Source organism: Thalassophryne amazonica, chromosome 17 (assembly GCF_902500255.1).
Source record: "Thalassophryne amazonica chromosome 17, fThaAma1.1, whole genome shotgun sequence".
Taxonomy (NCBI): Eukaryota; Metazoa; Chordata; class Actinopteri; order Batrachoidiformes; family Batrachoididae; genus Thalassophryne; species Thalassophryne amazonica.
The window spans coordinates 40,317,685-40,344,915 of record NC_047119.1 but is presented as its reverse complement, the minus strand read 5'-3'; the positions used below and the strand labels follow the sequence as shown (position 1 = coordinate 40,344,915).

The 27,231-nt window shown below is 49.4% G+C and overlaps 1 protein-coding gene across 1 annotated transcript in view; it reads right to left on the bottom strand.

Moving 5' to 3' along the window:
- dcc (DCC netrin 1 receptor) overlaps window positions 1-27,231 on the bottom strand; it is a 217,789-nt gene that overhangs the window by 108,371 nt on the left and 82,187 nt on the right. The window contains exons 7-11 of the mRNA XM_034191788.1: window positions 23,531-23,786; window positions 14,032-14,186; window positions 13,806-13,954; window positions 13,587-13,725; window positions 13,130-13,179 (exon numbers count right to left, since the gene is read on the bottom strand). Of these exons, the coding sequence (XP_034047679.1) occupies window positions 13,130-13,179; window positions 13,587-13,725; window positions 13,806-13,954; window positions 14,032-14,186; window positions 23,531-23,786 (749 nt within the window). The remainder of the gene's footprint in view (window positions 1-13,129; window positions 13,180-13,586; window positions 13,726-13,805; window positions 13,955-14,031; window positions 14,187-23,530; window positions 23,787-27,231) is intronic.

Here is a 27,231-nt window from a genome sequence, read left to right as displayed (position 1 = left end):
TACCTTTTGGCTCATCTATTGACCGTTCATTTGCGCCCCCTGTCGTGGGTCCGTGTCACTACACTTCCCCCAACAGGATATCTCGGCCAACGTCATGGATCCCGAGGGGCGTCAACCATCTGTTGGACAGCCAATGGAAGAGCAGGGTGCACAGGCGTCGGCTGGAGGCGTGATTGGTGAGTTGCAGCACATCCTCACCGCCTTTACCGCTCGGATGGACCTGATGACCGGGCAAAACATCATCCTTAATCGCAGGATGGAGGCTCTCACCGCGCAGGTGGAAGCGCACGCTCAGGGCGCTGCTGTAGCTCCTCCTCCTACCGACCCGGTGCCGAATACAGACATTCCACTGGTCATTCAACGATCCCCCCCACCATCCCCTGAAGCATACATAAGCCCCCCAGAGCTGTTCGGAGGTTGTGTGGAGACGTGCGCGGACTTTCTTATGCAGTGTTCGCTCGTCTTTGCACAGCGTCCCGTGATGTACGCGTCTGATGCCAGCAAGGTGGCTTACGTGATTAATTTGCTTCGAGGTAAGGCACGCGCTTGGGCTACAGCGCTTTGGGAACAAGGTTCACGGCTCCTTGCCTCTTATACTGGGTTTGTGAGGGAGCTCAGAACTGTTTTTGATCACCCTAACAGAGGCGAAACCGCGTCTACCGTGCTGCTGTCAATGAGACAGGGACGCCGGAGCGCAGCCGAATATGCAGTCGACTTCTGCATCACGGCTGCGAGATCCGGCTGGAATATGACTGCGCTCCGCGCCGCCTTCATAAACGGACTGTCGTCGGTCCTGCAGGAGCACCTGGTGGCTAAGGAGGGACTGCGGGATTTGGCTGAGCTTATCGATTTGGTTATACGATTGGACAATCGGTTAGAAGAACGCCGACGGGAGCGAGGCGAAGGGCGTGGTCAGGCACAAGCCGTCCCTCTTCCTCTCGGGTCCGAAAGGGAGCCGTCTTCCCCACGCTCCACAGCCACAGCGCTCCGTGTGGCTACAGCTCCCCCTGCTGACAATGCAAGGGACACGAGCAGGGCCACATTCAGACAGAGGAGGCTGGTCCGTGGGGAGTGCTTTGTCTGCGGCTCGAGTGAGCATCAGCAGAGAGACTGCCTCAAACCGTCAAAACACAAACGCCCGCCCTTAGAGATTGGGCTGAGGGGGGGTCAAATACACATCTTTCAACATGACTCCCAGTTACAATCCTGAGCGGGGATTTAACCCTTCAAGCCCCAGCACTGGTGGACATGGGGTCAGAAGGGAATCTGCTGGATAGCAGATGGGCAAGGGAGGTAGGGCTCCCTCTGGTGGCGCTTTCGTCGCCAGTGAAGGTGCGAGCACTAGATGGCACTCTTCTCCCTTTTATCACACACAAGACACTACCTGTAACCCTGGTAGTGTCTGGGAATCACCGGGAGGAGATTGAGTTTTTTGTAACTCCTTCTACCTCCCGCGTGATTTTGGGCTTCCCATGGATGATTAAACACAATCCCCGGACTGATTGGCCGTCTGGGGTTGTGGCTCAGTGGAGCGAAACCTGCCACCGGAATTGTTTAGGATCCTCGGTTCCTCCCGGTGTAAATGCTAATGAGGAGGTTAAAGTCCCTCCCAATCTGACGGCGGTGCCGGTTGAGTACCACGATCTTGCTGACGTCTTCAGCAAGGATCTGGCGCTCACCCTTCCCCCGCACCGTCCATATGATTGTGCCATTGATTTGGTCCCGGGCATTGAGTTCCCGTCCAGCAGGCTGTACAATCTCTCACGTCCTGAGTGCGAATCAATGGAGACCTACATCCGGGACTCATTAGCTGCCGGGTTGATCCGGAATTCCACCTCCCCAATGGGTGCAGGTTTCTTTTTTGTGGGCAAGAAAGATGGCGGACTCCGTCCATGCATTGATTACAGGGGGCTGAACGACATAACGGTTCGTAATCGATACCCTTTACCCCTGTTGGATTCAGTGTTCACGCCCCTGCATGGAGCCCAAATTTTCACCAAACTGGACCTTAGGAATGCGTACCACCTGGTTCGGATCCGGAAGGGAGACGAATGGAAGACGGCATTCAACACCCCATTAGGTCATTTTGAGTACCTGGTCATGCCGTTCGGTCTCACTAACGCCCCTGCGACGTTCCAAGCATTGGTAAACGACGTCTTGCGGGACTTCCTGCACCGATTCGTCTTCATATATCTGGATGACATACTCATCTTTTCCCCGGACCCTGAGACTCATGTCCAGCATGTACGTCAGGTCCTGCAGCGGTTGTTGGAGAACCGGCTGTTTGTGAAGGGCGAGAAGTGTGAGTTTCACCACACCTCTTTGTCCTTCCTGGGGTTCATCATCTCCTCCAACTCCGTCGCCCCTGATCCGGCCAAGGTTGCGGCGGTGAGACATTGGCCCCAACCAACAAGCCGTAGGAAGCTGCAACAGTTCCTCGGCTTTGCAAATTTCTACAGGAGGTTCATTAAGGGCTACAGTCAGGTAGTTAGCCCCCTGACAGCCCTGACCTCTCCAAAAGTCCCCTTCACCTGGTCGGATCGGTGCGAAGCCGCGTTCAAGGAGTTGAAACGCCGGTTCTCGTCCGCACCAGTTCTGGTGCAGCCCGACCCTAGCCGCCAGTTTGTGGTTGAAGTGGACGCCTCTGACTCAGGGATAGGAGCCGTGCTATCCCAGAGCGGAGAGACTGATAAGGTTCTTCACCCGTGTGCCTACTTTTCTCGCAGGTTGACCCCAGCTGAACGGAACTATGACGTCGGCAATCGAGAACTCCTTGCGGTGAAAGAGGCTCTTGAGGAGTGGAGACACCTGTTGGAGGGAGCGTCTGTGCCTTTCACGGTTTTCACTGACCATCGGAACCTGGAGTATATCAGGACTGCCAAGCGGCTGAACCCCAGGCAAGCCCGCTGGTCACTGTTCTTCGGGCGTTTTGACTTCCGAATCACCTACCGCCCCGGGACCAAGAACCAGAGATCGGATGCATTGTCCCGGGTGCATGAAGACGAAGTCAAGACTGAGCTGTCGGATCCACCGGAGCCCATCATTCCGGAGTCCACTATCGTGGCCACCCTCACCTGGGACGTGGAGAAGACCGTCCGGGAGGCCCTTGCATGGAGCCTGGACCCCGGAACATGGCCGAAGAACAGACTCTACGTCCCACCAGAGGCAAGAGCTGCTGTCTTGGATTTCTGTCATGGTTCTAAGCTCTCCTGTCATCCAGGGGTGCGAAGGACCGTGGCAGTGGTCCGGCAGCGCTTCTGGTGGGCATCCCTGGAGGCCGACGTCCGGGAATATATCCAGGCCTGCACCACCTGTGCCAGGGGCAAGGCAGACCACCAGAAGGCACAGGGACTTCTTCAGCCACTTCCTGTGCTTCATCGCCCCTGGTCCCACATCGGTCTGGATTTTGTCACGGGCCTCCCGCCGTCCTAGGGCATGATGACCATCTTCACGATAGTGGACCGGTTCTCCAAGGCGGCCCACTTCGTGGCCCTCCCGAAGCTCCCCACGGCCCAGGAGACTGCAGACCTCCTGGTCCACCACGTCGTCCGTCTGCATGGGATACCTACCGACATCGTCTCTGATCGTGGTCCCCAGTTCTCCTCACACGTCTGGAGGAGCTTCTGCCGGGAACTGGGGGCCACTGTGAGCCTCTCGTCCGGGTATCACCCGCAGACCAATGGACAGGCAGAACGGGCCAATCAGGAATTGGAGCAAGCCCTGCGCTGTGTGACGTCCGCACACCCGACAGCCTGGAGTGAACATCTGGCCTGGATCGAGTATGCGCATAACAGCCAGGTATCCTCTGCCACCGGCCTCTCCCCATTTGAGGTGTGTTTGGGGTATCAGCCCCTATTGTTTCCCGTGGTGGAGGGAGAGGTCGGTGTGCCCTCGGTCCAGGCCCACCTGCGGAAGTGCCGTCGAGTGTGGCGCTCCGCCCATTCTGCCTTGTTGAAGGCCCGGACGAGGGCGAAGACCCATGCAGGCCGCCGGCGATCCCCGGCCCCTGCTTACCAGCCCGGGCAGGAGGTGTGGCTATCCACGAAGGACATCCCCCTCCAGGTGGACTCCCCGAAACTCAAGGACAGGTATATTGGACCATACAAAATCCTCAAAACCCTCAGTCCTGCCGCAGTGAAGCTCCAACTCCCGGCTTCACTGCGGATCCACCCAGTCTTTCATGTGTCAAGGATCAAACCTCACCACACCTCACCCCTCTGTGCTCCCGGACTGGCGCCGCCTCCTGCCCGGATCATCGACGTGGAGCCGGCTTGGACGGTGCGCCGGCTCCTGGACGTCCGTCGGATGGGCCGGGGGTTCCAGTATTTGGTGGACTGGGAGGGGTATGGACCCGAAGAACGCTCCTGGGTGAAGAGGAGCTTCATCCTGGATCCGGCCCTCCTGGCCGATTTCTACCGCCGTCACCCGGACAAGCCTGGTCGGGCGCCAGGAGGCGCCCGTTGAGGGGGTGTCCTGTTGTGTGGGCCGCCAGAAGAGGAGGTACTGCTGGCCCACCACCAGAGGGCGCCCTGCCTGAAGTGCAGACTTCAGGCACGAGAGGGCGCTGCCGCCACGGACACAACCGGGGGTGACAGCTGTCACTCATTATCTCTTGACAGCTGTCACCCATCTACACTACATCATCTCACTCCATAAAGACCGGACGTCATCTCCACCTCATTGCCGAGATATCATCTACCTGTGAAGGTAATTCTCTGCTGTATCTAAAACTGTGTCATAGTCTGAACTCTTTTGCAGCCGTTTTCCTGTGGTGTGCCTTATCTGCTGGATTGGCGTTTGGTGTGAACAGCGACGGCTTCGCTTCACACCCAAACCAGATAAGTGGTTTAACAGGAGCTGCACGAGTGTGTGATTAGAGATGGAGGTGACTTTCCACCTTCTGACTGTTTTTGTTACTGGGTGTGCACACACCCACATCTCACTGTTTGTGCTCCTCGCCAGCAGTACCAGATCCGACAGTCCGGGACGGTGATCACCTGGGAATTCGGGACTTGGGGGCTCCAGTATTCACCAGGTTCTGTGGCGGTGGAAATCGTGTGGTCCCGGCTCTTCTCAGGACAGACGTCTTCTATCCTTGAGCCTGCCCACACGTCACCTTGGTGTATTGACTGCTATCAGATTCTGTGATTGTCTGTATAATCGTTGTGCACATTCACAACATTAAAATGTTACCTTTTGGCTCATCTATTGACCGTTCATTTGCGCCCCCTGTTGTGGGTCCGTGTCACTACACTTTCCCCAACAAATAATTTTGTTTAAAAAAAAAATGGGAGGCATTTTGGAAAGCATGTAAAATATGAGCCAGAATGATGTGTCCTTAAAATGTGAACATTTTAAGAAGAAAAATGAAAGATTTAAGTCCTCTCTGGATCCTGAGGTCCATTGGTGCTGCCTGTCCGCAAATTCCATCATGTGATTATCAGCAGATATCTAAAGTTCCTCAATGGACTATATGCACGCATTAGTTCTGCATTCTACGCCTGATGGCACCAGAACTTCCGGTGCGGGGGAGACTATTGTGAAGCGCACTGTACTGTGAAGATGTTTGAGTCCTCGGAGTTTACTCGCTGTTTACTGGAGCTTCCCAAAGTCTCAGGGCCTGGTCCCACTGGCGTTTAGGAGGATTTGCGCATGGATTGCGGACAAAATTGGCTCATATTCGCTTAACATCCGCAATATGCGTGAAGCATGCTTGTAAGAGTCGGCCGACACCTGCATACATCCGCAATTATCCGCAGAGGCAAGTTTTTCCGTTGGGATTTTTGAGCTGCACAAAATTTTGGCTGCGGATGACATCCGCCTTAAATACTCCATACAAACTCAATACATACACAAACATAATCTATGCGCTGTATATTCGCTGTCATCTGCTGATATCCGCAACTGACAGGGATTTGCGGCTTGGCAGCGGATTGGGACAGTGTGTAAAACGGATATTTTGCATGCCCATCATGTCCACATCACGAACTAAAATAAGTTGTAGCGACTGCATACAGATTGGCCACGAATAAAGCATTTTTATTACATCTGCTTTGCATCTGATTTGCGGCAGATACAAATCAGATGCGCTGTGTTCACAGCTGGATGCCGTTCTTTGTTCTACCAGCTGCCACGCGCTCTGCGCTGGATGCTACTTATATAAAATAATTATTTCGTGGTGGATTAATCATTTTATTCTGCAAATTGGCTGTTGAAAATGGCTCTAATTACATCCTGAATCACAGAGGAAGCTGCAGCTAGGCCGTTCACGCGCATTTATTTAACTTGTTTACATTGTCAAGGCTTGATAAAACAGTTGCGTGTTTTTCCTTCTTGTCTGCAGCTGTTACAGTATTTATTCCTGTTTATAACAGATTTACTTCTTGTTATAATCCTTCAGATGACCTGCGCTCTGATGCGATCCGCTGACGTCACCACTCGCCCTGTTCACTGCTTGTTTACTCCAGTCCAGCAAATGCTCCAGAGCCTGTATTGTTGGTGTGAATAGTGATGCCGACAGCCTGAGTGCGCTTAATGACCGCAATGCAGATGCCGTGCCGTGCATTCATAATACACCCGTAATACTGCCGTGATAATGGCAATGCGTCGGATCTGTTTCCTCACTACATGCGTTATACAACCGTGATTGCTCATCATATATTCGCTATATATTATTAATATATCCGTAATTCATACTGGGACATTTGTCATTTTTGGTCATTTTTGTTGCGGATGACAACGAATGCCCATACTTTGTATACTTAATTCATGCGCAATTAATCCTCTCCCCGGTGGGGCGGATTGTTCATTTAGCAACCTCAACTCCACAGAGTCTGATGGAGAAAGGATTGAAAATTTATGTTTATTCCAACAGCCCTGACCGGAGCACTTCGGTCTCGTCAAGCGCCAGATCCACTGCAGCTGGCTCTGCAGAAGAGCAGTAGTCATAGTCAGGCAAAGTTACCTCCATCCCTGGTTCCTCCAGGTGATCAGCGAGAGGGGTTGGTCACTCTCTTCGCTCCCAAACACCGGGACGAGGGGCAGGAATGGGGAAGTTGTTCCACTCGAAAAGAACGGGGGAGGCTCCTTTTTTAACAAACGGCGCCCCTATGTGGTTGACGGCTGGATCACATCAGCAGGCAGAAAATGCAGAGAACAGACTCTGGTGTCACTCGTTACCAGTGGTGGGCACAGCTAACCAAAAAGTTAGCTTTGATAACCATTAATCCGATAACTCAAAAGTTATCTTTTATGACACTAAACCGATAAACTGCTAAAAAATGTATCTTCATTACAGATAACCGATAAGAGATAACGTTTAGTATTGATTTGGATGCAGCAACATCAGATTACAGTGTCAGCTTCTGATAACCCAGTTTCACTTTCACTTTTCGCTGCTGGGTAACTTCAAGGATCACAAACACATAAGAACACACGAAAAATGAATGAATAAAAAAATAAAACCCCAAACACTGTCATCATCTTTCAAAAGCAGTAAAACACAGTATTAGAAGTCACAGTTTACCTCGGTATTAGATACACCATCATTTACGAACTAAAAAGCTGCTGCTTTTTTCACACGCTTTGAATTCGACGGCTTAAACAACCAAAATACGTCCATTAATGCATTGACTGGCAGAGTAAAATACACGTAGCAAATATAAATTCTTACCTGTTAGTTTCAGTGGGATTCATCTGAATAAATAATCCAGATGAAGTGTCCTTTTAAAAAAAAATCCAAAACAGTGTCTAAACGTGAAGAAAAGTCCCTCTGTAGACCGAGCTGCGCCGTGAGAGCTCCCCTCCCTCATCGAGTCTTGGCGATTAAATTACATCCACAAAGAAATAAAATAAAATAATGTTAAAATTAGTCTGTTTTGTTTTTGTGTCAAGCGGACTCACTCACTGTAACGTCCAAAGTGAACCCACAATGCTCCCTGCATTGACTGGCCAATCACGTTTTGCGCTCAATGATGACATTATCAGCAAGCAACAGGCAGCCAGCCTGCTACAAACACACAACAGACAGACTAAAATGTTTGATTTTAGCTTTTACAAATGGTTTTGACTGTTAAACTTTACTCACTTTACCAGCAAAAAAAATGTTATTGGACTGAAAGTTATCGGAACTAAATTTATTGCAAGATAATTGGTCCGATGATGGTTTTAAAACTTATCTGAAAAGCTAATCTGCTAGAAAAACATTAGCTTCGATAATTATCTGTTATTGGATTAACTGAACTGTGCCCACCACTGCTCGTTACTACAAAATGATCCTTCCGAATATTTATGACCCATTTCCTTTGCTGCTCAGCATCTTTCGGGAAAGAGAAAAAACTCATCAGAGTTACACTCGCAGAAGCTGTACATTTTGGGTACACAGCAGTGATAGCTCAATGTGCTATCTTCTCTCCTCTGGAAAGAAAACTTGGTCTTCTTCAGTGTCATGGTGGAGACACACAACCACAAAAATATGAACAATGATAAAAAAATACTAGAAATGTTGTAAATTGATTAAAGTTTTTGGATATCGAACAGAATCAAACACTAGCATCCCCCATAACCAGAAATAATACAGCAAACAGAGATTTTAACAGAAATACGTCACACCACTCTGTGCATATAGTCCATTCACGCCCTGGTTAGTTTTTGAGGTCCCAGAAAAAAACTATTTTTAAATATTGTGCCTGGAAGTGGCTCCAGATACAGTACAATACCACAAAGAAGAAAATCCAAAACAATCAAAAACTGTTTTAACTTCACAATCCAATTTGAAATCAAGAAATCCTCATCATGCTATTTCTTCACTATGGTTTGAGAAAAAAACAGAACTCAACCATCCTGTATTCAAACTACCAACCTACTCACAAACTGCGGTTAGCGCACAAAGAAAAGCTCTAGGTGCTTAACTGCCCACTGGGGCCAACTTGGGGATTAAAGACCTTGCTCAAAGGCACATTTGCGGGTTACCTGTTTGTCGAGGAATTGAACCAAGGATTATCTGGTGAAAATGGTCCACTTGTGAACACATACTGAAGCTGGTAGAAAACCATGATCAAACGGTTTGAAGCGTTGCTGAGCGCCACGTTCCAGACTGCACTGAAGCATTTCATGTGTTTGTTCTCTGTGGAGATGTTTAACGTGTGAATCAGAGCTGAACGTGTGTGACTGACACACAAATTCTCACTGCAGCTCTCCTGTGGACACACTGTAAAGCCACCAAACACACACACACACACACACACACACACACACACACACACACACACACACACACACACACACACACACACACACACACACACACACACACACACACAACTCTACTTTCTGAGAATCCTCAGGAAAAAATAAGATAAACCAGGTATTGTTTGTGTCTTTTTACCACTATACCATGGAGAGCATCCTCACATACTGTCTCTGTACGTGGTCTGTCAGCTACATGGGGGCAAACAAGAAAGAGCTCTAGAGGGTTACCAAAATGGCAGAGAAGATCATTAGGTGCCCTCTACCCACACTGGGGAACCTTCATGGCTCTTACTGTCTCAGGAGAGCCAACACCATCCTAAAGGACTCATCCCACCCTGGATAGTCTGTTTGAGCTACTGCCATCAGGCATACAGTACAGGACCATTAAAGCAAGTACAAATAAACTGAAAAACAGTTTCTTATTCAACTGCTGTTAGAGCTTTAAAATGCTACTGGAACCAAATATCCAGGTCACCTGCCACACTTGAAATGAGTGCAATATTTGTTTATGTGCAATACCCGCTGTCACTGAAATATCCACAGTTTTGTACTTACTTTTCTTTTTTTTTATATGCAATCTCTTTTTTACTACTACGTTCTTGTAATTTTTTTCTTTTTTAAACTGGCACTCTGGACATACCTCTTTCATTCGGTTAAATTTTAGTTTCCTTTTCTTCTCCAGACCTTTCATGTCTGCGTGTGTTTTACTGAGGTTTATATTTGCACTGAAAGCTGTAGTTGTTACAGTGACAATAAAGACTATCTGCATCTGTATCACACACAAACACACTCAGACACACACACACACAAACACAGACACACACAGACACAGTGCACCCGTGTGCTGGATCCAGTTCACTGTCATAGCATCATAAACCCCTAAACTTGTATATGATGCGATGGTCACATCAGTTACAAATAATGGTGACACACAGTGGGCATTCTCGGGCCGTGCACACGAACATCTCCATGGGATGTCTTGTAAACCACTTCAGAGGATTTATTTGGTTACAAAAAACAGCATTTTTAAAGTGTTTATTTCTCGCTAATCTTTGCAACATATATGAATCTAATATGTAACATATTTGATTTATACAGAAACGCAGCTGTTTTGGAGTGTTTTCCACCATGTTGGCTCAATTTATTAGCGCGAACAACCAGCTGATGATATGTTGCCTATTCACTCTGATTGGCAGTCGCTGTGTCACGTCGCTCATTATTTGCAGAAACCTTTGAAATGGCGATGTTTCAGACTGAGGTTCAGATTCTTGGTTGGACCAGACCTGGATCTGCACTGATCCCCATGTATTTGTGCGAGAGAAAACACTACATAAAATCAAAGCATGCACGTTTGTGTGGTGTGCACGTTTGTGTGGCGCTGAAACAGCTCAATCAATGAAATGCTTTAAAGAGACTCTGCAGAGAAACCTTAATTCATTGTGGAGTTTCTCCTTTGCTGCACGGCGTCGAGCGCTGAATGCTGAGCAGTTCCTCCCCAGGTGAACAAACAGAATCCAATCTGTGATTGTTTGTGTCACCCAGAGGACACACACAAACAATCACACAGACACGCTAACGTTACGCTGAAGCTCAACTCAACACACGGTTGTGCACAGAATTCTCAGTACTTTACATGACTCTTCAGAGTACGACAGGATTATGTCCACTGTGAAACACATCTGAGAGTCTGCAACCTCAGTGTGTTGGTGAGGGAAGCCACCAAGAAAACCATGACAACTCTGATAGAGTTATAAATATTGGTGGCTGTGATTGCAGACTTTTGCCTGTTCCATCATAAGCAGGAGGAAGAAACATCACAAGGACAGCTGGGTGACTGGAACAGAGTTCAGACGTCTTCAGGGTGACACGCAGGCCACGGTGGTGTCAGTACATGGCAAGGGCCATCCGCAGCCTGCAGCAGATCCAGCAATTCAGTGACCAGAAGGTGACAGCAGGGCTTAAGGTCCAGGAATCCAGCCAGGCCACCAACACAGTCCACAGAGGACACCCAGAACCTGAACCCAAGAGCAGGACCTGATGAAGTGTGCCAACCCCTCAGCCACCTTGGACTCCAGGAGCACAGAATGGAGAGGTGTGCCCATCCTTGACCATCTCAGAGACAGGAACAGAGACCAGAGAGGTGTGCCAGAATCTGGGTCTGAACAGTGCAGTTGCTTTTTAACATGGGAAGGTGACATGGAAGCAGCAGGATCTGTGTTTTGATACTGACAAAGCATGCTGGAGTGCAGTAGAGATGGCAGGCAGTCTGCCTGGAACAGTCTGTCCAGAACAAAGTGTGAAAGGATGGCAAGTCTGACTGAGATGGAGGTTGACATTGATGCACCTGATGCACCTTGACAGAGGAACAGATGTGGGTGCAGGTGGACATTACGTGGAGGCTGGTCTGAGATCTGAATCACACTCAAAGAAATGTTCTCTTGGATCCAATACCTGAGCTGGAAGCTTGGAATAATAAACTGTTTGATCAAATCCATGCGATGACAGTGATGATGTCTGATGGTGACCAGTGTTCTGTCTCTGCAAATTTTAAACAGGTCTTGGATCCAGAAGAAAAGTGTTTGAGGTGGAGAGTCTGTGTGTGGCAGACAGTCATTAGTGGAAGCATCGGAGAGAAAACCATCCTCAGAGTCCAAGAATAAAATGTCTGTGAGGAATGTGTTCTGGGACTTTGTGTGGGCGAGGCGTAGGCACACATCATTCAGGATGATAGATCCACTCAGGAAACCTGACATAAAAGTCTACATGGTTCTGAGCTGAGAATGTGTCAAACAGCCAGATTATCTTCATTAACTTCCAGGTATCAGCCTCGGCAGGAGCACAAATGGAAGCAATTAAACAAGTGGTTTGAATCTTCAAAGCTGGGTGGAATATATCCAAAAAACACACCGGGGCCTGCTGGCTTCATTTCTGGACAGTTTATGGATTATTTGCAGATGAAGATACTAAAGAGAGCAAAACAACAGAGGAAAGACAGTGACGTGGACTCTGAGTAAGAGAATAACTTCAACACTCTCTCTCTCTCTCTCTCTCTCTCTCTCACACACACACACACACACACACTCACACACACACACCCCACCATAATCATCATCATCACTGCAATTACCAAAATCATCACCGTAATCACCACCACCCTGAATATCATCATCACTATCATGGCAATAATCACAAAACATTCATTATCAGAAATTATCATAAATATCACCATTATCAGTGTCATAATTATCATCATCACCACCATGAACATGATTTCTGTAAACACTATCATTATAATCATCACTGTCATCATTGTCAGCATGAGCATGGTCTGTCATGGTCACAATCATCATCTTCAAAGTCATCGTCATCATCACCACATCACATTCATCACTGTAATCATTATCATAATCATCATCAGTGTCATCACTGTTGTCATAAATCATCATCGTCATCATCACTACGTCATCCTCATCAACAGAATCAGCAGTCTAGTCGTCGTCATCATCATCATCAATCAACATTTATTGATATCATCCTTTACAGCAGCCGAAAGCTGACTAAAGTGCTTTACAGTAAAGTCAAGGAATAAAATTCACGAGAATAAAAGGAAACATACTACAACTGAATGAAAAAGGCAGGCAAAACATGTCACAGCGCCACCAGGCGTTAAAAGCCATTTTAAATAAATACGGCTTGAGCTTTAAAAAAAAAAAAAATACTCTGTCAGAAATAGTATCATCATCAACATCATCTATCATTAATCATGAAATTATGATGGAAAAGAGATAATTTTGTGGGGTATTTTCTGCTGTTAAATATGATAATGGACCATTGATTAACCCATAAAACAGCAAAAAGGTTAAAAAGAAAGAAAACTCACCCTGGACAGGACGACTTCTAAGGTGATGTTCTGAGGAGGAGCGCTTGGCACTGTGGATGACAAGTCATCATCATCATCATCATCATCGTCGTCATCATCATTGTCATCAGTGGCATCATCAGTTTTTAAATTAAAACTAAAATGTATTTAACTGATTAATCATTTGGAATGTGAGGCACGGATCAAAAACAGAGCCACTGAAGATTCTTCCTCCTTCTGTCAGCTTTCTTGCGGAGGCTGAGTAACAAATTCTGAAGTGGACTTGAGATCTGGACTCTTTACTGGGACACTGTTCTTAGTTCTCGACTGGGTCTGGACTTGCGTTTGGGATTGATGTTTATCAGAATTCCTCAAGAAGCTCCCTGTGATTCGCTGGATTCTTTTGAGTCCTTGCTGCTTAGTTTTAAAGTGACCGCAGAATGATACCAAGGAGCGGTGAAGAAACTGGTTGACTCACCGTCAGATTGGGTGATGACGCTCACAGCCTCTGAGGTGATGCCTGGTCCATAACGGTTAATAGCCAACACCCAAATTCTGTACTCTGTGAACTTATTGAGTCCATCAATCTTGTAGTTGGGTCCATTCACGTCCATGCTCTGGAATCACAACGGGAATGACGTGTCAGTAACGCCACTGTCGCCTGATGAATCTGCTATGTGGCCATGGCGGCACTGACCTGTTCCTTTCCAGACAGACTCTCACTCCACAACACTCTGTAGCCCATCAAGGGACCGTTGGGATGTCCTGGAGGGTCCCAGCCCACCTGGACCGAGGTCGGAGACAGAGACTCAGCACGGAGAGACTCCACCCTGCTGGGAACCTGGACTGTAGAAACACAAAGTATTGCTCAAAAATGTTCACCAAACTACTGCATAAAGTACTGTAGCAATGTTTAAGCTCACGGTCCGGTTTGGTGGTTATCCTCAGAGGGGTGGAGCTCTCTCCTGGTCCCATGCTGTTGTAGGCGATGACTCTGAAACTGTACACCTCATCAGGCTTCAGGTTTGAAACAGTCAGTTCCAAGGACTCAGGCTCTGACACGTTCACTGACCTCTCCCTGACGCCCCAAAAAAAACAAGAAATACCATCACAGAACAACAATTTATAAAATGCAATTATAATTTCTAAGCATAATTCACCAGGAGGGGCGGGCCTAAAGATCTCAGATGAACATTTAATCATGATCTGTATTTATGGCAAAGCTTTTGAGGAGCAAACATCAGTCATTCATTTTCTACATCCACTTACTCCAATTAAAGGTCACACAGGGGGCTGGAGCCTATCCAAGCAGTCAAAGGGCGAGAGGCGGGGTACACCCTTACAGACAGACAAACACATTCATACCTACAGTCAATTTAGAGTTACCCATTCATCTGAGGAAGCCGGAGCACCTGGAGGGAACCCACACGAACACGCAAATTCCACACAGAAAGGACCAGGTGGGAAGTGATCCCATGCCCTTCTTGCTGTGAGGCAACAGTGCTAACCACTACACCACCGTGTCGCCCTGAACATCATCAGCAAAATTAGAATTTCGAAAATCTGCTTTCAGGCGATATGTTTCACATATCACCTGGACAAGGACACGCTCACACTTCACCTGGACAAGGACACACCCACATTTCAGGTGGCCAAAGACACATCCACATTTCACCTGGACAAGGACACGCCCACATTTCATGTGGCCAAAGACAAGCCCACATTTCACCTGGCCAAGGATACACCCACATTTCACCTGGACAAGGACACGCACACATTTCAGGTGGTTAAAGGCACGCCCACATTTCACCTGGACAAGGACACGCCCACATTTCACTTGAACAAGGACACACCCAGATTTCAGGTGGCCAAAGACACGCCCACATTTCACCTGGTCAAGGACACGCCCACATTTCACCTGGGCAGGGACATGCTCACATTTCACCTGGCCAAGGACACGCCCACATTTCACCTGGGCAGGGACATGCTCACATTTCACCTGGACAAGGACATGCCCACATTTCAGGTGGCCAAAGACAACCTCACATTTCACCTGGGCAGGGACATGCTCACATTTCACCTGGCCAAGGATACGCCCACATTTCACCTGTGTGCAGCAGTAAGATGGGCACTTTCAGTAGGAGGGAATGGACCGAAGGTGGTTCCATGGTGTGATAGGTTCAATATCACATCAGTACAAGCTCTGAGACCTCTTGACCAGAAGGTCAGTGTATTTCATTTTGAAATATTAAAGGTGAAACATTTTCTCAACAGATTTGTGCAGATCTTTGGCCTCCAGGTCAAACTGTGTTGACCTTTGACAAGTGAATGTGGAGCCATGACAAACTAGAAGCTCTCCTTACTTCTGACCTACACAGGAGCAGACGTAAACAAGCAATATTGTCGGCGCTGTTGTGTGGGCCGCTGAAGAGGAGGTACTGCTGGCACACCACCACCAGAGGGCGCCCTGCCTGGAGTGCGGGCTCCAGGCACCAGAGGGCGCCGCCGCCTCACGGGAGCAGCTACGGTGACAGCTGTCACCCATCTCCTGAGACAGCTCACGGCAATCATCAGTGGGGTATATCAGCAGGACGGCACCTCCACCTCATTGCCGAGATATCGTTTCTACCGGAGAGGTAACGTATCGAAGCTAACGGAGTGTATCTTTTTGGATTGTGCTAGTTTGTGGATTACTGTTCCAACGAGAGGTGGAGGTAACTTCCCTGCTGTTCGGAGTCCTGGGTGCAAACGCGCCCCCATCTAACTGTCCTTTGTTCCTCGCCAGCAGTACCAGGTCCGACACGCGGAGGCAGTGGCCACCTGGGAGTTCGGGACTTGGCGGCTCCAGTATTCCCGGGGTCCTGTGGCGGAGGAAGCCGTGTGGTTCCGGTCTTACCTTGGAGAGGCGTCTCCTATCTTCGAGCCTGCCCACACGACACTTTTGTGAATTGACTGTTGTTCATTTCCGTGATTGGTTGTATTCGTTGTGCACATTCACAACAGTAAAGCGTTGTTATTTTGACTTACTCCATTGTCCGTTCATTTGCGCCCCCTGTTGTGGGTCCGTGTTCCTACACTTTCACAACAGGATATCTCGGCCAGCGTCATGGATCCCGAGGGGCGTCAACCGGCTGTTGAACGGCCAATGAAAGAACAAGGCGCACAGGCGTCCGCAGGAGGGGTAATCGGTGAGTTGCAGCGGATCCTCACCGCTTTCACGACTCGGTTGGATTTGATGACCGAGCAGAACGTCCTCCTGAACCGCAGGGTGGAGGCTCTCGCCGCGCAGGTGGAAGCGCGCCCTCCGGGCGCCGCTGCAGCTCTCCCTCCCGTAGAACCTGTGCGTAACAGCGACGTTCCACTGGTTGTCCAACGACCCCTCCCACCTTCCCCTGAAGCATACATAAGCCCCCCAGAGCCGTACGGAGGCTGTGTGGAGACGTGCGCGGATTTTCTTATGCAGTGTTCGCTCGTCTTCGCACAGCGTCCCGTCATGTACGCGACTGACGCTAGCAAAGTAGCTTATGTGATAAATCTGCTTCGTGGTGAGGCACGCGCTTGGGCTACAGCGCTCTGGGAGCAAAGTTCACGGCTCCTTCTGACATATGATGGGTTTGTGAGGGAGCTCAGAACGGTGTTCGATCACCCTAATAGAGGAGAGACCGCTTCAGCCGTGCTGCTGTCAATGAGACAGGGGCGTCGGAGCGCAGCTGCCTATGCAGTCGACTTCTGCATCGCGGCTGCGAGGTCCGGCTGGAATAGCGCTGCCCTCCGCGCCGCCTTCGTAAACGGACTGTCGTTGGTCCTCAAGGAGCACCTGGTGGCTAAGGACGAACCGCGGGATTTAGATGGGCTTATCGATCTTGTTATACGTTTAGACAATCGGTTAAATGAGCGCCGTCGGGAACGAGACGAAGGGCGTGGCCAGGCACGCATCGTCCCTCTCACTTCCGGTTCCGACTGCGTTCCGCCCTCCCCACGCTCCACGGCCCCTGCGCTCCGTGCGGTTACAGCCCCCCCTGCTGACGAAGCTATGGACACGAGTAGGGCAACATTTAGGGCACCGGTCACACAAAGGAGGCTGGCCCGCGGGGCGTGTTTTGTTTGTGGCTCGATTGAGCATCAAGTAAGGGACTGCCCCGAGCGGTTAAACACCAACGCCCGCACCTAGAAACTGGGCTAGGGGTGGGCCGAGACGTTCACGTGGGACACACCCACATCGCCACACGACTCCCAGTTACAATCCTTTATGAGGATTTAACCCTGAAGGCCCCAGCACTGGTGGACACGGGCTCAGAAGGGAATTTGCTAGACAGCAAATGGGCCAGGGAGATAGGGTTCCCTCTGGTGGCGCTTACCTCGCCTGTGCAGGTACGGGCGCTAGATGGCTCCCTACTCCCTCCAATCACTCACAAGACACCACCAGTAACTCTGGTGGTGTCGGGGAATCACCGGGAGGAAATCAAGTTTTTCGTGACTCCGGCCACCTCCCGTGTGATTTTAGGTTTTCCCTGGATGTTGAAACACAATCCCTGGATCAATTGGCCGTCCGGGGTAGTGGTTCAGTGGAGCGAGACCTGCCATCGGGTATGTTTAGGTTCCTCGGTTCCTCCCGGTTCCCAGGCCAGGGAGGAGGTCAGAGCCCCGCCCAATCTAGGGACGGTGCCGGTGCAGTACCATGACCTTGCGGAGGTGTTCAGCAAGGATCTGGCACTCACCCTTCCCCCGCACCGCCCGTATGATTGTGCCATTGATTTGGTTCCAGGCGTTGAGTTCCCGTCCAGTAGGCTGTACAACCTCTCACGACCTGAACGCGAATCAATGGAGACCTACATCCGGGACTCTTTGGCTGCCGGGTTGATCCGGAATTCCACCTCCCCGATGGGTGCGGGTTTCTTTTTTGTGGGGAAAAAGGATGGCGGATTACGTCCATGCATCGATTACAGGGGGCTGAACGAAATCACGGTTCGTAACCGATACCCCTTACCCTTGTTGGATTCGGTGTTCACGCCCCTGCATGGAGCCAAGATATTCACCAAGCTTGATCTTAGGAATGCGTATCACCTGGTTCGGATCCGGAAGGGAGACGAGTGGAAGACGGCTTTTAACACCCCGTTAGGTCATTTTGAGTACCTGGTCATGCCGTTCGGTCTTACAAATGCTCCCGCGACGTTCCAAGCATTGGTTAATGATGTCTTGCGGGACTTCCTGCACCGGTTCGTCTTCGTATATTTAGACGACATACTCATCTTTTCTCCGGATCCTGAGACCCATGTCCGACATGTACGTCAGGTCCTGCAGCGGTTATTGGAGAACCGGCTGTTTGTTAAGGGCGAGAAGTGTGAGTTTCACCGCACCTCTTTGTCCTTCCTGGGGTTCATCATCTCCCCCAACTCCGTCGCTCCTGATCCGGCCAAGGTTGCGGCGGTGAGAGACTGGCCCCAACCCACAAGCTGTAGGAAGCTGCAACAGTTCCTCGGCTTTGCGAATTTCTACAGGAGGTTCATTAAGGGCTACAGTCAGGTTGTTAGCCCCCTGACAGCCCTGACCTCACCAAAAGTCCCCTTCACCTGGTCGGATCGTTGCGATGCCGCATTCAAGGAGTTGAAACGGCGCTTCTCGTCTGCACCCGTTCTGGTGCAGCCCGATCCTAGTCGCCAGTTAGTGGTTGAAGTGGACGCCTCAGACTCAGGGATAGGAGCTGTGCTGTCCCAGAGTGGGAAGACCGATAAGGTCCTTCATCCGTGTGCCTATTTTTCCCGCAGGTTGACCCCGGCTGAACGGAACTATGACGTCGGCAACCGAGAACTCCTTGCGGTGAAAGAGGCTCTTGAAGAGTGGAGACACCTGTTGGAGGGAACGTCCGTGCCATTCACGGTTTTCACTGACCACCGGAACCTGGAATATATCAGGACCGCCAAGCGGCTGAATCCCAGGCAAGCCCGCTGGTCACTGTTCTTCGGCCGTTTTGACTTCCGCATCACCTACCGGCCCGGGACCAAGAACCAGAAATCGGATGCCTTGTCCCGGGTACACGAAGACGAGGTCAAAGCGGAGTTGTCGGATCCACCGGAACCCATCATCCCGGAGTCCACTATCGTGGCCACCCTCACCTGGGACGTAGAGAGAACCGTCCGGGAGGCCCTGGCACGAAGCCCGGACCCCGGGACTGGACCAAAGAACAGACTTTACGTCCCACCAGAGGCAAGGGCTGCAGTCCTGGACTTCTGTCACGGCTCTAAGCTCTCCTGTCATCCAGGGGTGCAAAGAACCGTGGCAGTTGTCCAGCAGCGCTTCTGGTGGGCGTCCCTGGAGGCCGACGTCCGGGACTATATCCAGGCCTGTACCACCTGCACCAGGGGCAAGGCCGACCATCGCAAGGCTCCGGGACTGCTACAGCCGCTGCCCGTGCCTCATCGCCCCTGGTCCCACATCGGCCTGGATTTTGTCACGGGCCTCCCGCCGTCCCAGGGAAACACCGTCATCCTCACGGTAGTGGACCGATTCTCCAAGGCGGCCGACTTCGTGGCCCTCCCGAAGCTCCCAACGGCCCAGGAGACAGCGGACCTCCTGGTCCACCACGTCGTCCGCCTGCATGGGATACCATCAGACATTGTCTCCGATCGCGGTCCCCAGTTCTCCTCGCATGTCTGGAGGAGCTTTTGCCGGGAACTGGGGGCCACGGTCAGTCTCTCATCCGGGTATCACCCCCAGACCAACGGGCAAGCAGAGCGGGCCAATCAAGAAATGGAGCAAACACTGCGTTGTGTGACAGCCGCGCACCCGGCGGCCTGGAGTACTCATCTGGCCTGGATCGAGTACGCCCACAACAGTCAAGTGTCATCAGCCACCGGCCTCTCCACCTTTGAGGTGTGTTTGGGGTATCAGCCCCCATTGTTCCCGGTGGTTGAGGGAGAGGTCGGTGTGCCCTCGGTCCAGGCCCACCTGCGGAAGTGCCGTCGGGTGTGGCGTGCCGCCCGTTCTGCTTTGTTGAAGGTCCGGATGAGGGCGAAGACCCGTGCAGACCGGCGGCGGACCCCGGCCCCTACGTATCGCCCCGGGCAGGAAGTGTGGTTGTCCACCAAGGACATCCCACTACAAGTGGCCTCCCCAAAACTGCAGGACAGGTACATAGGACCATTTAAAATTCTCAAGGTCATCAATCCCGCCGCGGTGAGGCTTCGGCTTCCAGCCTCACTGCGGATCCATCCAGTATTTCATGTGTCAAAGCTCAAGCCCCATCACACCTCGCCCCTCTGTACACCCGGTCCGGCACCACCTCCTGCCCGGATCATCGATGGCGAGCCGGCTTGGACAGTGCGCCGGTTGTTGGACGTCCGACGGATGGGCCGGGGCTTTCAATATCTGGTGGACTGGGAGGGGTACGGTCCCGAAGAACGCTCCTGGGTGAAGAAGAGCTTCATCCTGGACCCGGCCCTCCTGGCCGACTTCTACCGTCGCCACCCGGACAAGCCCAGTCGGGCGCCAGGAGGCGCCCGTTGAGGGGGGGGTCCTGTTGTGTGGGCCGCTGAAGAGGAGGTACTGCTGGCCCACCACCACCAGAGGGCGCCCTGCCTGGAGTGCGGGCTCCAGGCACCAGAGGGCGCCGCCGCCTCACGGGAGCAGCTACGGTGACAGCTGTCACCCATCACCTGAGACAGCTGACGGCAATCATCAGTGGGGTATATCAGCAGGACGGCACCTCCACCTCATTGCCGAGATATCGTTTCTACCGGAGAGGTAACGTATCGAAGCTAACGGAGTGTATCTTTTTGGATTGTGCTAGTTTGTGGATTACTGTTCCAACGAGAGGTGGAGGTAACTTCCCTGCTGTTCGGAGTCCTGGGTGCAAACGCGCCCCCATCTAACTGTCCTTTGTTCCTCGCCAGCAGTACCAGGTCCGACACGCGGAGGCAGTGGCCACCTGGGAGTTCGGGACTTGGCGGCTCCAGTATTCCCGGGGTCCTGTGGCGGAGGAAGCCGTGTGGTTCCGGTCTTACCTTGGAGAGGCGTCTCCTATCTTCGAGCCTGCCCACACGACACTTTTGTGAATTGACTGTTGTTCATTTCCGTGATTGGTTGTATTCGTTGTGCACATTCACAACAGTAAAGCGTTGTTATTTTGACTTACTCCATTGTCCGTTCATTTGCGCCCCCTGTTGTGGGTCCGTGTTCCTACACTTTCACAACAGCCACATCACCTTTAACCTTGACAATGACAAACGCTGTTTCCTGTGGTGGCTTTGCTGAAAAGTTATTAGAACTTTATAAATACAGTTTGAGATATCAGAACATCCTCATGAAGGTTCTGTACAGTTGATCAGGGTTTTAAAAATTCTCTGAAGAATGCGAATAAAAATGGTTTCAGTGTGTATGAGGTGCTAACACGCTAACGTGCTAAAGTGTTTGAGAATTATCTCTGATCACTGAGGGATTACATAGATTATACCTAATGAGATCATCACAGAATTAATCTCTTTATGAAAGTTAATCTCTCATGAATTGTTATGTTAAAAAAAACCCATCGCTGGTGAATTTAGGAGAAAATAAACACATTTCCAACATTTCCCACAAAACTTAGTGAAGTTATCAATCAGTCATGCAAGAAGAACAATTTAGAAATGGGCCTAGTTATGGATTTTGGTTCATATTTACACTTTACAGTGTGAAGAGGGGATATTTTCTGAAATATTTCAATACATTTCTCAGAAACTAATCTGAGTATATAAACATTTTACAGTAAATAAAGTAAATTTGGATCTGTGATAAAATGCTTTGGTCAAATTCTGTTAAACTGTCAAACCTTTCATTTGGAGAAGCTAAAGCCACCAAAACACTGCTTCATGAAGCTTTAAACAGTCCCTCCTGAAATTTGTGATACCAGGATTTCAACAATTAATTTAACAACTAATACAGCCAATATATCTATATATCTCTCCTTGTAAAGGTGCAGTCAATTGATTTACATTAGTAAATAAATATTGACTAATGTTTTATTACAAAACAGAGGTCTCTGCCTCAACTTTATCTAAAGACTGGGTCTGTTAGTGAAGCTTAGAGCTAGTGGCCGGCAATCACCTTAGTATTTCTTCTGCTTTCCTGTTGCTTCATGCTCAGAAATTATACCTTAAAAGTAGTTTTTCTGGCTGAGTGATTGTTTTTTTTCTTTCTCTCTGTCCGAGATACGGCTGGATCCACATACTGGATTAGCCCCCTCCCCCCCTCCCCTCGACGACAGAGTAGACACCTGCATGGACTCTCATCAATTGTTGTTGTGTTGTGTTCTGTATTGTAAACCTTTTTGGTTGAATGGTCTAAGTAGTGGGTCACCCCTTTGGGTCTGGTCTGCTTGAGGTTTCTTCCTCAATATCATCAGAGGGAGTTTTTCCTTACCACTGTCTCCTGTGTGCTTGCTCTAGGGGTTGGTAAGGTTAGACCTTACCTGTGTGAAGCACCTTGAGGCAACTTTGTTGTGATTTGGCGCTATAGAAACTAAAATAAAATAAAATTAAAAAATATAAAATAAATCTGTATTTGTAAAAGTACAATTGCTGAATCTTTGTTGAAATATTTGTTGAAAGCCTGCCATCACAAATTCCTTGAGGGTCTGTAAACTTTACTGTTCTGCACCCTGAACTTTTAATACATAAAAGATCCAATTTTGTATAATTTTAATATTTAATATGATCTCAAGTTCATTCAAGAAAATAGCTTGAGAGTCCTTCAAGTCAACAAGAAATGAATAAAATAATATAGAAAAATGTTGTGTATTCTCTCTTCCTGTCTTATGTTATTGTTATTTGTGACAAAATTAGCCTAATTTTTTTTTTTTTTTTTTGGTCTTTGACTGAACAAAACTCCTCAACTTCATTTCTAAGACCTGTGACAATTCAACGGGTCACTTCATCAGGGAATTCCAGCAGCTTGCTTGAAGTGTAAAGTGCTGCAGGTCCACTTTATCCCCATGGTACCAAAACTTAAGCCTGGATCTAAAAGCCTACATGTGTGGAGCCAAAAATGTCAAAGGTTCATGTTTAGCCTCAGCAGGAGACTTAGTGAAAGGACACCAACACACTGTTCCATTAAATGTGAAGCAGTGTTAAAAAAAAGAGCTGGTTCTTTGACAGAGTGTTCAGATCCTCTGCCACGTGTGTGCACGCACACGCACACACACACCAACAGGGGGCAATGCAGACATTTTGGCTTAATTTTTCCATAATGGCTGATCTTGAACTTGTAATCTGTGGCGGTTGGAACTCTATTCATGACTAATCTTCCTCTTTAGAGATTTATTCCTCTTTTTAAAGGCCTCAGCTTGCGTCACGGTTAAATTTGACACCTGAAGTCCAACATGAAACAGCTGTGTGAAATCAGAACCAAGTTCCAGAAACCAGGTCAGACTCTTGATCAGCCGGTCCTTACCTTTCCACTCCGTCCTGAGAGTAATAAATCCCGTAGGTCTGCACAGATCCTCCCGTCTCAAAAGGGGGGCGCCAGCTGAGGCGGACAAAGCGGCTGGACACTAGGACAGGGACCAGATCACGGGGAGCAGAGGGGAGGGCAACGCCGGGGCTGGGGGACACTGGTGGGGGATCAGAGGAGGAGGAGTGAGTCAAAGCGGAGCCAGAAGGAGCAGGAGGTGCAGTGTGGGAGGGTCGATACTGAGTGGGCATGGCCTCTGTTATCACGTCATAAAGGAGGAGTAGGGCAGGGTGATAGAGGAGATAAGAGGAGGAGGGTAGGGAGGCAAAAAAATAAAAAATAAAAACAGGAGGAGGACAGGGAATGAGCAGAAATGGAAAAGAAGAACAGAAAAGAAAAGAAAGAAGAGCAGTAAAGAAGAAAAAGTCGCAGAACATTTGAAGAGTTTTCTTCTGAAGGTCACATTTTCAAAGGAAGAGGTCATGAAATAATCTAATATTTACTCAAACTCAAACTGATTAGTGATCCACTCACACAATAATTAAGTAACGGAGTGAAATTAAAACTAAAAATAACTCTCACTCACTCATCTTCGAGGCTGGAGCCTATCCCAGCAATCAGGGTCGGCAGTTTGTCGCAGGGCCGCATATAGAGAAACACATTCACACCTAAAATCTAAAAACAACTATTATAAATGATAAAATCATGAGACATCGAGTGGAGAAACAAATGACAAATGTGTGCTCACGTGACTGATTTCAATCAGAATCTGTTTGCTAATTTGTGTTCTTGCTTCATGAAACCCAACATGTGCTTCAGCAGCCTGTGCAGAGACACTGAAACCTGCAGTCTGTATTTCATAATTCATGCTGTCAGAGGTCAGAGGTCAGGTTACAGGTACAATGTCACCGATCTTTTAGCCATGCCTCTTTGTGGAAATCTGCATATCAAAGTAGCATCGCAATCCCTCACCATGATCCACATCAGAAGAGAAACTGGAGCAAACCTTCCAACAACTTACAACAGAATAGCTAAGTCACACCCACTTTACAGACATCCAGTCGAATCCTTCCTGACAATAGATCCATTACAAATACTGTTTGTCTTACAAATATGTATGTGATGATGTTTGAGTCAGATATTTAGCAGCAGCAGGTACAAAACATGTTCTGGTGCTGAACAATGCTGAATCTATACCTTATGGAACTGTCCAACGTCCTGATTGGCAGCCACCCAGGCAGAGCTGCAGTCTATCTCCACCTAAAGAAAGCAACCATCATCAGCCAGGTGAAATGTGGGTGTGTCCTTGACATCCAGCCGCTGGGGCCTTCAACACTGAGGCACTTGTGTGCTGGATCATGTCCACAGAAACACACCACATGGACAAAATGTGGTAACATGTTTCCTCACCGCATCAGTGATCCTCTTCAGCTGAGTCTCACAAAGTAACTGTTCATTTGACACAAAGTCATTCCAGCAGAACCCAAGGATCCTCCAGAGGGACCTGGACCCAAAGACAACCAGTCGTTATCTTAGGTTAGATTAGAGTCCAAGTTAACCAAACAGTAAGACAGGAAGCAACTGGACCCTAAAAACTTGGACCTTCTGTTGCAAATATATCAGCATTACCAAACACCTCTGACATTTGACCTCCTGACTGCATAAGGTCTACCCAGGTGTCTCTGGATCTGAAAGACCCCCAGAGACATGAACATCAATGTTGAGAACATTGACTGTCTCTAAAAGTCCAACACTATATCACGTACAGATACTCTTCGGATGGACGAGTCCAGGAAGTCACTGAAAGTCTGGATCTTGTCTGGATCCAGGACAATTACAAATCCAGACACTCTGATTCCTCACTCAGCTTCTCAATCAGAGTATCCACTAATGCCACAAAGATCACAGCATCGTCCATGTTGCCAACGCAAGGAAACCTTCCCTCAGCAACAAAAGCACCTAAATTGCTGGTTTCCACAACCTGATCTGACCAACACCCACTCCAGCACCCAGCCCAACACCTACTCCAACACCTAGCCCAACACCCAGTCCGACACCCAGTCCAACACCCAGCCCAACACCCACTTCTACACCTAGCCCAACACCCAGTCCAACACCAAGCCCAACACCCAGTTCAACACACAGCCCAACACCTAGCCCAACACCCAGTCCAACATCCAGCCCAACACCTAGCCCAAACACCCAGCCCAACATCCACTTCTACACCTAGCCCAACACCCACTCCAACACTTAGCCCAACACCTAGCCTAATACCCAGCCCAACACCCACTTCTACTCCTAGCCCAACACCCACTCCAACACTTAGCCCAAGACCTAGCCCAACACCCAGCCCAATGCCCAGTCCAACACCCAGCCCAACACCTAGCCCAACACCCAGCCCAACACCCACTTCTACACCTAGCCCAACACCCACTCCAACACTTAGCCCAACACTCAATCCAACATCCAGCCCAACACCCACTTCTACACCCAGCCCAACACCTAGCCCAACACACAGCCCAACACTCACTTCTACACCTAGCCCAACACTCAGCCCAACACCCACTTCTACACCCAGCCCAACACCCACTTCTACACCTAGCCCAACACCCACTTCTATACCTAGCCCAACACTCAGCCCAACACCCACTCCGACACTTAGCCAAACACCTAGCCCAACACCCAGTCCAACACCCAGCCCACCCACTTCTACACCCAGCTCAACAGCCAGCTCAACACCCACTTCTACACCCAGCCCAACACCCACTCCAACACCCAGTCCAAAACCCAGTCCAACATCCAGCTCAACACCAAGTCCAACACCCAGTCCAACACCCCGCCTAACACCCAGCCCAACACCCACTCCAACACCCAGCCCAACACCCAGCCAAACACCCATCCCAAAACCCAGCCCAACACCCAGTCCAACACCCAGCCCAAAACCCAGTCCAAGATCCAGTCCAACACCCACTCTAACAGCCAGTCCAACACCCAGCCCAAAACCCAGTCCAACATACAGTCCAACACCCAACCCAGGACCCAGTCCAACACCCAGTCCATGCAAGTACCCCATGCTTGTCTTTGTGTGAATACCGTGTGTGCGCTGGCATGTTCTGAATCTTTGTGTCAGTGTGTCATGTGCATTAAAAGGTATTTACATGCCATAATCAGTGCATATTCATGACACCCATCCAGAGCTGCAATGGCATTGCTGTAGAAACAGAAAGGTACTGTTATAGAGCCTGACATGAGCTCGGGAAGCAGTCAGGACTGTCAGCACATGACTAAAACCCACATTTACATTGTACACAAAGTGAGCTGCCTCTAGTGCCCTCTAGAGTGTGAACTGTTCATTACAGCCAGGCAATGAGCTAAACACAAAGGTCATAAGGTCACTAAAATCAAACGAAAGCATCAAGTGTGACCGACATATGATAACCACACAGACCTCAAGGTTAAATCGCCGTGGTTACAAGCTAATACAGCATATGCTAACTGTGAGCCATCGCTGACACATTTACTGTCACTGTCTGTTACAAGTTTCTCACCCTATCTCTAAGGGAGACACCAGCCACCCTCCTGAGGAAACCCATTTTGGCTGCTTGTACTTGCGATCTAATTCATTCGGTCATGACTCAACCCTCATGACCACAGGTGAGAGTAGGGACGAAGACTGACCAGTAGACCCAGAGCTTCACCTT